The following is a 14556-nucleotide window of genomic DNA, read 5'->3' as shown; positions in this document are numbered from 1 at the left end:
CGCTGCTCCCTGCATTTTTCCTGCAGCTGTCGCGCTGCAAAGATCATGTCCGTTATGCCCCTTGGAGGACGAAATCTGTACTGTGATCCTGCGGGGAGCTCCTCAGCCACAGGGAGAAGACGGTTGAGGAGAACTCTAGCGACAACCTTTCCACTGGCTGATAGCAGGGAGAGTCCCCTGTAGTTGCCGCAGTCGGACTTGTCCCCCTTTTTAAAGATGGTCACGATCACTGCATCTCTGAGATTACCCAGCACCCAGCATGCTCTCCTCCCTCCAAATAAGAGAGATGAAGTCATGTATCCGCGCCAACAGCACCTCTCCACCATACTTTAGCGCCTCAGCAGGGATTCCATCCGTACCCCCATAGCCTTGTTGTTCTTGAGCTGTTTTATGGCTTTGCCTACCTCGTGCAGCGTTGGGATTTCACTGAGGTGGTGACGGGTCGCATGCTGCGGGATGGAGTTGAGAACACTCGCGTCAAAGGCAGAGTCTCGATTGAGGAGATCTTCAAAGTGCTCCTTCCAGCGGGCCCTAACAGCCTCGCTGTCCTTGATGATGAGTGTTACCCCGTTCTTGGCCAGGAGTGGGGTGGGGCCTTGGGAGTTTGGACCATAGGTGGCCTTGACTGCAACGAAGAATCCTCGCATATCTTGGCGTTTGGCCAGTTGTTGTATCTCCTGTGCTTTCTCCATCCACCACCTGTTCTTTAGGTCCCGGATTTTTTGTTGGACCTCAGCCTTGAGCCATCTGTAACGTTACTTTGCAGCTCCCGAGTTGGGTTGTTGCTTGAGGCTCAGAAATGCTCTGTGCTTACGATCTATTAGTTCTTGGATCTCCTGATCATTTTCATCAAACCAGTCCTGGTGTTTTCTGGTTGAGTGACCAAGTGTCTCTTCACAGGCACTGGTTATGGAGGCCTGGAGGGCAGACCAAGCGCTGTGGGCATTCAGGATCTCAGGGTCATCAAGGCACGCCAGATTAGCTGTGAGGCGCTGGCTGTGTAGGGCTCTCTTAGCTGGGTCTTTAAGTTCCCCGGCATTAACTTTTTTGCGGCACTGCTTCTGCTGTCCCCTCTACTTTGGGGCTATGTTAATATCGATGATGGATTGGATTATGCGATGGTCCGTCCAGCAGTCGTCAGCTTCTGTCATGGCGCAGTTGATGCGCACATCCTTGCGATCCCTGGCTCAGACGATGATATAGTCGAACAGGGTGCCAGTGTTTGGAGCGAGGGTGTTGCCATGATGCCTTTTATTTGTCCTTCTGGCGGAACAGGGTGTCGATGATGAGTTTCGTGTTATAGACATTTTGTCAGGAGTAGGATAGTGCTGGAGTTGGCTTTCCCTACCCCCTCTCTGCCAATCACGCCTCCCCAGCGGGCTGTGTCTTTGCTGACCCTGGCATTGAAGTCACCGAGGAGGATCAATTTGTCGCCCGTGGGGACGCGGGACAGGAATGTCTCAAAGTTGGAATGAAAACTCTCTTTAGCCTCATCCATTGCATTGAGTGTTGGGGTGTACGCACTGATGACTGTGGCACATTGGTTCCGGGATAGGGTAAGGTGAAGAGTCATGAGGCATTCGTTAACCCCGCAAGGGGGAATCATTGAGGCAGTCGACCAATTCATTTTTGACGGCAAAGCCGACTCCATGAAGGCGGCGTTCTTCCTCTGGTTTTCCTTTCCAGAAAAAGGTGTAACCTCCAACATGTTCCTTAAGCTGGCCTTTCCCAGCCCGTCGGGTCTCGCTTAGGGCGGCGATGTCGATGTCAAAATGTCTTAAGTTCCCGGGCAACAATGGTGGTGCGGCATTCCGGTCTGTTGCTGATGGAATTGTCCATGTGGGTCCTGACGTTCCAGGTCCCGAACTTCATATTAATGAAGTGGAAGATGCCTGTGCGTGAGTTCTTTTAACGTGGGGTGGCCACTGCACACTGGCTACCACACGGGCTTAGCTGAACAAGGTCTTGATCCAGTGACAAGGGGGTCCAAGACAACCGGAGACCAGGCACAGCTGTATGAACCAAATTGCCTACGGCGAGGTGTTGGCCACAAGCTCGGCGCTGAGTAGCGCCATTGATGGTAGATGGCCCGAGGCTTGGTTGGGGAGCAGGCATTAGGAAGAGCAGCTGTCCGCTGGGGTTCCCAGGGATGTTTTGGAGAGTTTCTTCCAAGGTTAAAAATTTCCCCAAAATTTTCCAAGATGTTTTAAAAGTTTAAGAGTTTAAAAGTATTGCCAAATTTAACAAAAAAAAGTTACACAGGTTGATTGAAGGTTTAATAAATAGATTGAGTTGATTAAAAGTTGATAAAGTCTGAAATGTAAATCAAGTTGTTTAAAAGTTAGTGTTCACCGCTAGCGACCTCGGGCAGGTACAGCCCGTCGTTGGGCTGGGCCAGCTGGTTGAAGAGATCCGGAGTGTGAGGTTGGGCCGGGCCAGCTGGCTGAAGGGACCTGGAGTGTATCGTTGGGCCAGGCAGGCTGTTCACTATACATACAAGTTTTGTTAGCTGCAAATTTTGAAATTGTGCCCTGTACACCCACATCCAAGTCATTAATATATCAAGAAAAGCAGTTGTCTTAGAACCGACCCCTGAGGAACACCACTATACACTTTCCTCCAGTCCGAAAAACAACCGTTCACCACGACTTTGTTTCCTATCACTTAGCCAATTTAGTATCCAGGCTGCCACTGTCCCTTTTATTCCATGGGCTTCAATTTAGCTGGGTGTGGGGCTTAAGGCGATGACAAATGGGGAGGTGCAAGGCCATGGACGGATTTGAAAACAAGAATGAGAATTTTGAAATCGATGCGTTGCTTTAACTGGGAGCAAGGGGTGATGGGTGAACTGGTGAGCGGGACTTGGTGTGAGTTAGGACATGGGCAGCCAGGTTTTGAATCACCAAGTTTACATAGTATTGAATGTGATCGGCCAGCCTGGAGTGTGTTGGAATAAAATGGAGCATTAAAACACCATCTTTTTTTAATCTTGCTTGCATATTTAATAAGTGCCAGTATTTTCAGAGTAGCAGGACTTCAGTTTCAATCATTTACTAATTTCCATTTTTGCAACTCGGACATAAAGCCTAACAGGTGGGTAATGAACATGGTGCTTCAGGAGAGGGCAGGTGAATGGAAAAGACAGCAAAATTCTGCGATAGTTTCTTACTGCAGCTTTGGAGGGTCAGTCAGTCATAGGCAGTCCCTCGGAATTGAGGAAGACTTGCTTCCACTCCTGAAGTGAGTTCTTTGGTGGCTGGACAGTCCAATACGAGAGCCACAGACTCTGTCACAGGTGGGACAGATAGTTGTTGAGGGAAGGGGTGGGTGGGACTGGTTTTCCGCACGCTCTTTCCGCTGCCTGCGCTTGATTTCTGCATGCTCTCGGCGTTGAGACTTTAGGTGCTCAGTGCCCTCTCGGATGCACTTCCTCCACTTAGGACGGTCTTGGGCCAGGGACTCCCAGGTGTTAGTGAGGATGTTGCACTTTATCAGGGAGGCTTTGAGGGTGTCCTTGTAATGCTTCCGCTGCCCACCTTTGACTCATTTGCCGTGAAGGAGCTCCAAGTAGAGCACTTGCTTTGGGAGTCTCGTGCCTGGCATGCGGACTATGTGGCCTGCCCAGCGGAGCTGATCGAGTGTGGTCAATGCTGGGGATGTTAGCCTGAATGAGGACGCTATGTTGGTGCGACTGTCCTCCCAGGGGATTTGTAGGATCTTGCGGAGACATTGTTGGTGATATTTCTACTGTACATGGTCGATGTCTCTGAGCCATATAAGAGGGCAGTTATTACTGGGGTGATCTTGGATCTGGTCTGGTTGAACAGGTTCCGCTGGTTCTGTAGTTTAGTTCCACTTCAGTGAGGAGCTTGTTGACTGTGAGGTGGAGCATGGCAGTGAGGAAGATTGAGAAGAGGGTTGGAACGATGTCGCAGCCCTGTTTGACCCTGGTCTGGACGTGGATTGGGTCTGTGATGGGATCTGTTGATGAGGATCACAGCCCGCATGTCGTCGTGGAGCAGGCGGAGCATGGTGATGAACATTTGGGGGCATCCGAAATGGAGGAGGACGCTCAATAGACCCTCGCAGTTGACAGTGTCAAAGGCTTTTGTAAGGCTGCCTTCGACCTTTGGACGATAGGACGTTCTGGGTCAGGGCAAACTTTGAGCAGTATTGCAAAAATGGACTTTGCTTTAAGCTGTAGTGTAACTTTCAGTCAAATACCTCTTGAATAAACATATTATTTGGATTAACGTTTGAAAGAAGGGTGTAGGAAAATGAGATTGCAGTAGTTGGCTCTGATCGGAAACAGGAGCCAAGCACACAATGGGCTAACTGGTTGCCCCCTGTGATAAATGATAAATTTAATCCAATCATGGCTGATCAGTACCTCAACTCCATTTACCTGCCTTTGATCCATATCCATTGACACCCTTGCCTAACAAAAATCTATCGAGCTGTCTCGCACAGTCTTGCAGCCTTTGTTGTTCCTTAGTTGTTCCTTAGTTCTACCCAGGGTATTTCCACTGCCAGATTACCCTTATTAAAGTCCTTTCTTTCTGTTGCTGCAATTGTGTCTCTTACCAATATTGCTACTCTTTACCTGGAGCTTGTGCACAAATGGGTTACCGTGGGTGGAATGGGGTGGGGAGCAATGTTCCCATTAATCTTTTTTGGGTGCGTGGCCCCTTCAAAATACGGTGCATGCATGGATTTTCCTATTGAATATTTTTGTATTGAAAAGCCGGCTACGCGGGAGGCTTAGAGCACTGCGTGGCCACGCACCTTAAAGGGAGCACTGGTGCACAAGGTATCGCAGTAGCCTGGGATAGGCTTAATGGACCAGTGGGTCTTTTTCTCTCCGTCATTGTCCGTATATTATCTTTAGGTTACTATTATTTCCACAATTCTATGGTGGAGCGATTTAAAATAAGGAATGTGCAAGAGGCCAGAATTGGAGGAGGCATGAGATTTGTAGGGCTGGAGGAGATTAGAGATGGGAGGCCATGGAGGGATGAGCTCCCACAAACAACAATGTGATAATGACCAGATAATCTTTTTATATGTAGTGATGTTAGTTGAGGGATAATTATAGGCCAGGACAATGGTGAGAATTCCCCTTCTTTTCTTCGAAATAATGCCATGGGATCTTTTACGTCCACCTGAGAGGACAGAGGGGGCCTCGGTTTAAACATCTTGGTACTGCACTGGAATGTCGGCCTAGATTTTTGTGCTCCAATCTGTAGAGTGGGGCTTGAACCCATAACCTCTGGCTCCAAGGTGAGAATGCTATCCACTGAGCCATAGCAGACACTGAAGTGCTTTTGAGCTGGGCGTGTGTGTTAGGTGTGAGAATGAGAGGTGGTTTAGTCTGCCATTGTGATTGGTGGCGAGGGACATGATGCAGGGGTGGTAATTGCTCAGAAGGTTGGAGGAGGAGCAGAGGGATCATGAGCAGGTGCAGTGCAAGAGATCGGGAAAGGAGGAGCTGGACTCGCCTCTTCTGATCCTTTGAGGTAATTGAATCTCCTCTTCACATGTATCCTGCAGGTTCTCTGGGTGATGTTCGAGAAACTCGTTTGATCTGCCACCCCTCTCCAGGCTTTTTGAGTGAGGCTGTTGAGCACCTTCTTCCCACTTTGTGTGAAAAGCACATCCCTCCTAGCCCTGACCTCTGCCAACATCACCTCAGGAGCGGTGTCTGATGATTTGGGGGCAATCTTCCCTGCTAATCGCAGTGCTCTCCAAAGCCCAACCAGAACAAATTCCGAACTTCAGTATAGTTGATTACATTCAGTGAACGCAACCTCCCTTTTTAATTGGTGCATTCACCCTTTAAATGCGCTGCCTCGGAGGTCCCGCTGGGAATTCTGCAGAATGTTTGGGTGGGTGGCCGGCTGCTGACTTGATCGGCTGGGGTCGTCCCCCAACCAAATGATAACTACATCCGGGGCAGTTAAAATTGGCCGGGTCTCGCATCGGTGATGTTCAGGTGCGCTGCTTGCCCCGCCAACACGGATGCCGTTCTGTTAAAATCAGCCCCCCCATGTCTGAGAATGGCGTGTGTAATGGAGCAGAAGCTATCATTTATAAAGGGAAGCTAGAAAATCTTAATGAATCAAGAGCTACAAAAAACTCTTTCACTAATGCAAGCCGCATATTCATCCAATGTTGACTTAGTCCTGGGTAATGCTTCATTAAAGTCCACTTCATCATGCTACTATCTTGCGAATAGCAGCTTGAATTCATAGTATTTAAACAATTTTGTTTTGCTTTTATTTTAATGGAGAAGCAGTATTGATAATATCACGAAACAACTATTTGTGGCTAGCTTTCCTTACAGTTGGAGAATGTCTACATATTTGTCGGTCCATTCTTTAAACAAATCTGATCGGTGCTTCCTGCTGAAATTTAAAGTGAAGGAGGGAGAGTTTAATGCATTCTGAGTCAGAAGGTTGTGGATTCAAGTCCCACTCCAGAGACTTGAGCACAAAAGTCTAGGCTGACACTCTAGTGCAGTACCGAGGGAGTGCTGCACTGTCAGAGGTGCTGCCTATTGGATGAGACGTTGAGAGAAGTTTAGAAGAATGGAGGTGATCTTATTGAACGTTATAAGATTTTGAGGGGGCTGGACAGGGTAGATGCAGAGAGGATGTTTCCCCTCGTCAGGGAATCGAGAACGAGGGGGCATAGTTTCAGAATAAAGGGTCGCCCAATTAAAACTGAGGAGGAGGAATTTCTTCTATGAGGGTCGTGAATCTTTGGAATTTTCTACCCCAGAGAGATGTAGAGGCTGGGTCATTGAATATATTTAAGGTGGAGATAGACAGATTTTTGAATGATAAGGGAGTCTAGGGTTATGGGGAGCAGGCGGGGAAGTGGAATTGAGGCCAAAATCAGATCAGCCGTGATCTTATTGAAGGGTGGAGCAGGCTCGAGGGGCCAAATGACCTTCTCCTGCTCCTATTTCTTATGTTCTAAACCGAAGTCCTGTCTGTTCTCTCAGGTGGACATAAAAGATCCCAGGGCACTCTTTCGAAGAAGAGCAGTGGAGTTATCTCGAGTGTCCTGGCCAATATTTATCCCTCAATCAACATTACCAAAACAAATTGTCTGGTCATTATCAGATTGCTGCTTGTGGGAGTTTGCTGTGCGCACGCTTCCTACTTTACAACAGTGACTATACTTCAAAAGTACTTCTTTGGCTGCAAAGTGTTTTGGGACGTCCTGAGGTCATGAAAGGTGCTATATAAATGCAAGTCATTATATTACATATACCAGACAGGCTTCTAAAAGTGGAGTGACATTGAGATGCAAGTCTGTTTTCCTATTGGTATCTTGTCTGTACAGGCCAATTAAGGCCTGCAATTTGTAGGCTTTTCACCTTTGTCCCGGTGAGCTTGGAGTATGACTAATTCCCTCTGAGATCTCGGGTGCCGAAGGTACATCAGCTGAAAGAACCAGGTTTTTTACTCTCTACTTCAATCTCAGTTCTGGGGAGTGAGGAATTGTAATGGCAGATGGTGAGTAGGTTCTGAAGGGTTTTTCTCTGTAGTACGTGTTCAAGCACCTATTGCCACTGTTTGCCTTATTTGTTATTGCTTTTAATGTTCTGGTTTTTGATTATTTTTTGAATTGTTGAAACCATTTGGATTTCTGTGCTGAGTTGATACCCTGGAATGTTGTCATCACTTGTACACCTGCTAATATTTGCATCAAACACACTGCGTATGTCTGAAATCTGAAAACCCAGTTTTACTGCTATCTGGTGAAAGGTCTAGAAATACTAATAGATACAGTGAATTGCATGCCAGTTTTACTGGCGTTGTCTCTTAATATTAACACAAAATAGTTAACCTGCAATCATGACACTGTTGACTCTGGTAATCTCATGATCTGACTGCATAGAAAAAGGTAGTTGAGTACACAGTGCTCAATTTCTAAAGGTTCTATCTTGCCTTCAGGTCCATTTTTAAGCTTCTGAAAACCTGCTGTACAGAAGTTTACAGGACAGTGTGAAGCACAGGTCAGTGTTTTTTATCAAATCTTTTTGGTTGTTTTGTGGTGAAATGAATCCCATCCATGAGCTTCAGCAATTCCTATTGGTTTGATTTTGATTTTTTTTATCTTTTAACAAGGAGCCTGAAGTATCGGATCACACAAGTACCATAAGTCTCTTCATGTGTGCAGAGTTGATCTTTTAATTTCTGGTTCACGTGTAGTCCAGAAATTCACCAGTAGATCAAATTTTCTTAAGAAAAGGAAAAGAAAGACTTGCATTTCTATAAGCGCCTTTCACAAACTTGGGACGCTCCAAAATGCTTTACAACCAATGAAGTATTTTTGAAGTGTAGTCACTGTTGTAATGTGAGAACGCGGCAGCCAATTTACACACAGCAAGCTCCCACAATGATAACCAGATAATCTATTTTTTAGTGATGTTGATTGAGGGATAAATATTGGCCAGGACACCAGAGATAACTCCCGTGCTCTTCTTTGAAATAGTGCCATGGGATCTTTTTACGTTCAGCTGGGAAAGCAGACGGGGCCTCAGTTTAACGTCTCATCTGAAAGACGGCACTTCTGACAGTGAAGCACTCGCTCAGTAATGCACTGGAGTGTCAGCCTAGATTATTGTACAGTCGCCATTTGCTGCTGCACACTACAAATGAAATGCCATGTCGAAATCTCATTAATATGTTGTGAGAAAGATTGTAACGTTGATAGTTTCCAATCCAAGTTACTGCATGAAAAAACCTGAACGCGGGAAATTGTTTGCGAGGTGGTGTAGCTGACCTCTTTCAAGTGGGAGTCTGTATGTGAGGCGGTGAGAATATAGTAGCCCATCTGACACATTGCAGCAACACACAGTAGCAGTGCTAATTTGTGACTTAATGTACTTCATTGTCATGCATGTGGTTGTAGCTTAACACATTTCAATGCACAACTCTCAAAGAATATGTGTAAGGTCTCATTGCTTGGGTGGGTGGTTTGGAATGTGAGAAATTCAAATCAGCCCATTTGAACAGAAATGTTTCACTAACTTTACAGCCCCACCCAATGTTTCAATCTTTGTTCTTGTACAATTGCCTTGGAGAAAGAGAGGCCTTGATGCCGCCCCACTGTGTTCTAGTTGCTGACTGATTCACTGTGCAGGCTTGACTAGAAATGTTGGGAAGTTTCAAGTAAGTTTTTCAAATCATCTGATAATATTCATGTACTCCCTTAAAGTTACCATCCAATACATGGTGACAAGTTCACTGGCATTCTGCACTAAGCAAAATGAATGTTAATGCATTAAAAATAGAAAATGCTGGAAATCTCAGCAGGTCAGGCAGCATCTGTGGAGAGAAAGCAGAGTTAACTTTTTGTGCCGATGACCCTTTGTCAGAACAGAATGTTAATGTATAACCAGTAAAGAATTTGCAAATGTTCCTTGTACTAATTATCATCTCCACAATGCTTTGACTGTGTGGGGAAATGGAAATGTCGCACTAATGCAATAGGGCTCGGGGCAAGGCCAGTACATTCGGGTAAAACTAAATCGACATGACCTGCTTTTAACCTGTACTGTATTGGAAGGGCTTGATGCTGGCATTGGGTACAGAAGTGGGCTGGTAGGGGACAGAGTACAAGTTCTATTTCCTCAGCAGTGTGCGTTTTAAAACAAATTGAATTTCAATTCCTCGAGGTGTATGGTCTTAAAAAATGTCAATTGCATCTCTTCCTCCATCCAATGGATATGTGCTTATGTCTGTTCTGCTTTTTACTGCCACAGAAGTAAAGATCCCGCTGCAACTATGCATGCCAATGAGCTGTTGACGCACCTGCGTATACCAGAACTGGGAGAGGTCCGGCAGTTCATACGCTCTCTTCCACCATCCACTCTAATAGGCATTGGTACGATTGCAGCACTTGTAACATACTGGTATGCCACCAGACCCAAGCCACAGAAACCACCATGTGACCTGTCGATGCAGTCAGTTGAAGTGGAGGTAAGGTTTGAAATACCATTGCTTTTAAAAGCATTATGAAGTAATGATGAGTTTTGTACGCAAAACAACTTCAGCATATTGATAACTGTGATTCTTATTTGTCAGGACGAGTTGCTTCCAAGCAATAAAACAAAAGCAAGATCTTGCAGATGCTGGAAACCTGAGCTAGAGAGAGAAAATGCTGGCAGCACTCAGCAGGTCAGTTCTGATGAAAGATCATCCTCCTGAACCATGAACACTGTTTCCCTCTACGGTGGCTGCCTGACCTGCTGAGTGTTTTCCAGCATTTACTGCTTTCAAACAGTGTTTAAAAGAGATGGACTGGAACTGCAAATAAAAACTTCATTTCCATTGCATTAAATCCAACCAGTCGGAGCTATCCAAAAGAGATGATTTAGAAGGATTTGCTTTTCTTTCGTTGTGAATGCTTTTTTAAAAAAAAATTTTTTAAATTAAGGCTATCTTTTCTGTGTGGTTACAGAATCAATGCTAAGTTGTACAGAATGTTTCATGAGGCGCTTTGAAAATGACCGCATAGGCTACTGGGTCCATGTGTCTGCTAGTTCTGCAGATTGAGATAAATAGCCCCTGGTGCTTGGAAACCTTCGCTCAAAAGTCTCTGCTTTTTGCTTAGCACTATGGCCAACACAGGAACCTGCTGCGTAGCTGAATCCTATGCAATTGCAGTGCTATGTATTCGTGCACCATCGTTACTTTATTCTTTACAATCTTCTACCTTGTGCTTTGGATACTATTTATTCCAATCTTTGTCAGGCCTATGTAACCTGAAATTCTGTGACCATCTGCGAGCACAATTTGGTTCCATTCCAGATCCAAGCTCATTACTTCGATCTTTTTTTCTCCCCTCTACTAATTACCCCAGATGGCCCCTTCTCTGCTGTCTCCTTTTTACTGTCACCCAGACATGCTAACTTTCATTTCTTCTTCCACCCCCCCTTGGTACTTTGTCTACCCCCCAAATCCCTACCTCATCCTTTCACTATCCTCTGCCTTCCGCCACCCCACGGCTTCCGTCTGTGCCTTTTCCGGTATTCTGTGTGATGGGTCCTTACTATACAGTATAAATGCACACGAGGCCCATGCTTGAGAGGTCAGTCTGTGACCTGTCCTTTATTCCATAGCACGCAAGTGAAGGAAGTGGATGGAGCTTCCCCTTTTTATATCTGAAGGTCTAGGTTAGGAGTGTCTCCCACAAGTTCACCACCTAGTGGTCAGTGTTCTCACAGTGCACAACTTAGGTCAGATTATACATGGGTTACAATGCTGGTTGAATACATGACATCACTTCCCCCCCCCCCCCCCCAAAGTCTTATTGGGATCACAGGTTGAATTTCTCTGGTGGTTTACGCTCCCTTGTAGAGCGCCTGAGTTGGGGCTCCGGTTGTTGGGCGCTGGCCTGAGTGTCTGCTGTTTGCGATGCCTCAGGCCTGTCCGGACTGCTCACAGTGACTGGGCTCTCCTCCCTTTGGTTCCTGTGTTAGGTCACCTGTGGAGGAGTGAACTTGATATAATGTTCTTCCTCTGCTTCTTCTATGGGGTTGCTGAACCTCCTTTTTGTTTGATCCACATGTTTGCGGCAGATTTGTCCATTGGCAAGTTTAACTACCAGAATCCTATTTCCCTCTTGACACTAAGTTGGGTGGCAGTGTGAGCTGCGAGGAGGATGCTATGAGGCTGCAAAGTGACTTGGATAGGTTAGGTGAGTGGGCAAATGCATGGCAGATGAAGTATAATGTGGATAAATGTGAGGTTATCCACTTTGGTGGTAAAAACAGAGAGACAGACTATTATCTGAATGGTGACAGATTAGGAAAAGGGGAGGTGCAACGAGACCTGGGTGTCATGGTACATCAGTCATTGAAGGTTGGCATGCAGGTACAGCAGGCGGTTAAGAAAGCAAATGGCATGTTGGCCTTCATAGTGAGGGGATTTGAGTACAGGGGCAGGGAGGTATTGCTACAGTTGTACAGGGCCTTGGTGAGGCCACACCTGGAGTATTGTGTACAGTTTTGGTCTCCTAACTTGAGGAAGGACATTCTTGCTATTGAGGGAATGCAGCGAAGGTTCACCAGACTGATTCCTGGGATGGCGGGACTGACATATCAAGAAAGACTGGATCAACTGGGCTTGTATTCACTGGAGTTCAGAAGAATGAGAGAGGATCTCATAGAAACCTTTAAAATTCTGATGGGTTTAGAGAGGTTAGATGCAGGAAGAATGTTCCCAATGTTGGGGAAGTCCAGAACCAGGGGTCACAGTCTAAGGATAAGGGGTAAGCCATTTAGGACTGAGATGAGGAGAAACTTCTTCAACCAGAGAGTGGTGAACCTGTGGAATTCTCTACCACAGAAAGTTGTTGAGGCCAATTCACTAAATATATTCAAAAAGGAGTTAGATATAGTCCTTACTACTAGGGGGATCAAGGGGTATGGCGAGAAAGCAGGAATGGGGTACTGAGGTTGCATGTTCAGCCATGAACTCGTTGAATGGCGGTGCAGGCTCGAAGGGCCGAATGGCCTACTCCTGCACCTATTTTCTATGTTTCTTTGGCAACCACAGTGCCTGCGAGCCATTTGGGCCCTGCAGCGTAATTAAGGACAAAAACCGGGTCATTGACATCAATACATCACGCCCCTTGCATTCCTGTCATGGTAGTCACATTGTGACTGGCACCTGCTCTCGACAATTTCTTTCATGGTGGGGTGTAAAAGGGATAATGGGTTTTGAGCATCCTTTTCATTAGCAGCTCTGCGGGTGGAACCCCTGTGAGCGAGTGTGGTCGGGATCTGTAGGCCAATAGGAGGTGTGATAAGCGGCATTGTAGGGAACCCCCTTGGAATCTGAGTATCCCCTGTTTGATTATCTGCACTGCTCGTTCTGCCTGGCCGTTTGAGGCCGGCTTGAACGGTGCCGTTCGAACATGGTTAATTCCATTGCCTGCCATGAAGTCCTGGAATTCAGTGCTTGTGAAGCACGGGCCATTGTCGCTGACCAAGATATCCGGTAGACCGTGGGCGGCGAACATTGCCCGTAGACTTTCTATCGTGGCAGAGGATGTGCTTGAATTTAAAATGTCACACTCGATCCATTTGGAGTAGGCGTCTACTACAACAAAAAACATTTTTCCCATGAAAGGACCTGCGTAGTCCACATGGATGCGTGACCAAGGCTTGGCGGGCCATGGCCAGGGGCTAAGGCGGGCTTCCCTGGGCGCATTGCCCAACTGGGCACACGTGTTGCACCTGCGAACACAAAGTTCCAGATCTGCGTCTATCCCTGGCCACCAAACGTGTGACCTGGCAATTGCCTTCATCGTGACAATGCCCGGGTGCTCATTGTGGAGTTCTCTGATGAACACCTCTCTGCCCATCTGGGGCATGACTACGCGGATTCCACACAGTAGGCAATCGGCCTGAATCAAGAGTTCATCCTTGCACCTGCGAAATGGTTTAAATTTCTCAGGGCATGCCCTGTACGTGGCTGCCCAGTTCCCATTCAGGACACATTTCTTGACCAGAGACAATAGCGGGTCACTATTTGTCCAGACTTTAATCTGACGGGCTGTCACGGGTGAGCCTTCGCTTCCGAAAGCTTCAACAGCCATGACCATCTCAGCAGCATGCTCGGTAGCCCCCTCAGTGGTGGCTAATGGGAGCCTGCTGAGTGCACGGTGCAGTTTTCGGTGCCGAATAGTGTAGTCATAGGCGGCTAACGTGAGTGCCCACCTCTATGTGGGCCGATGCGTTGCATTTATGGCCTTGTTGTCGGCCAAAAGGGACGTTAGGCGTTTGTGATCTGTCTCCAGCTCAAATTTCCTGCCAAACAGGTACTGGTGCATTTTCTTTACCGCATGTACACATGCGAGCGCCTCCTTTTCTACCATCCCGTAGCCCCTTTCTGCCTGGGACAGACTTCTGGAGGCATAAGCTAACGGCTGTAACTGACCCTTGGCATTGACATGCTGCAACACACACACCCGACACAATAGGACGACGCATCGCACGTTAACACAAGTTTCTTACATGGGTCATATAGCGTCAACAGATTGTTGGAACATAACAAATTGCATGCTCTATTAAAAGCCCTTTCCTGGCTGTCCCCCCAGACCCATTTGCGACCTTTGCGTAGGAGCACGTGTAGCGGCTCTAGCAGCGTGCTCAATTTGGGAAGAAAGTTGCCAAAATAGTTCAGGAGCCTCAGGAATGAACGCAGCTCCGTCGTGTTACGGGGTCTGGGTGCTCTCTGGATCGCTTCCGTTTTGGACGCAGTAGGGCTGATCCCGTCTGCTGCTACCCTCATCCCCAGGAATTCTACCTCTGGAGCTAGGAAGACGCACTTCGCCTTTTTCAGTCGCAGCCCTACCCGGTCCAGTCTGCATAGCACCTCCTCCAGGTTGTGGAGGTGATCTTCAATATCGTAACCCGTGATGAGAATGTCGTCCTGAAAAACCACTGTTCCTGGAATCGACTTGAGGAGGCTTTCCATATTTCGTTGGAAGATCGCGGCGGCCGAGCGAATCCCGAACGGACATCAGTTGTAC

At 47.0% G+C, this 14556-nt stretch overlaps 1 protein-coding gene across 9 annotated transcripts in view; it reads left to right on the top strand.

Moving 5' to 3' along the window:
- LOC139263173 (long-chain-fatty-acid--CoA ligase 1-like) overlaps nt 1-14556 on the top strand; it is a 232975-nt gene that overhangs the window by 97130 nt on the left and 121289 nt on the right. For 3 of the 9 annotated variants that reach the window (XM_070878863.1, XM_070878884.1, XM_070878890.1), the window contains exons 2-4: nt 7965-8026; nt 9779-9995; nt 10101-10193. In XM_070878863.1, the coding sequence (XP_070734964.1) occupies nt 9801-9995; nt 10101-10193 (288 nt within the window). In that variant the 5' untranslated portion in view covers nt 7965-8026; nt 9779-9800. Of the gene's footprint in view, nt 1-7431; nt 7524-7964; nt 8027-9778; nt 9996-10100; nt 10194-14556 lie in introns of those variants that run through there. The other 6 variants (XM_070878853.1, XM_070878846.1, XM_070878899.1 and 3 more) reach the window with 3 other exon arrangements.

This window comes from Pristiophorus japonicus, chromosome 1 (genome assembly GCF_044704955.1).
Source record: "Pristiophorus japonicus isolate sPriJap1 chromosome 1, sPriJap1.hap1, whole genome shotgun sequence".
Lineage (NCBI taxonomy): Eukaryota > Metazoa > Chordata > Chondrichthyes > Pristiophoridae > Pristiophorus > Pristiophorus japonicus.
The sequence above is the reverse complement of the archived record's forward strand: the minus strand, read 5'-3'. Positions and strand labels throughout refer to the sequence as shown.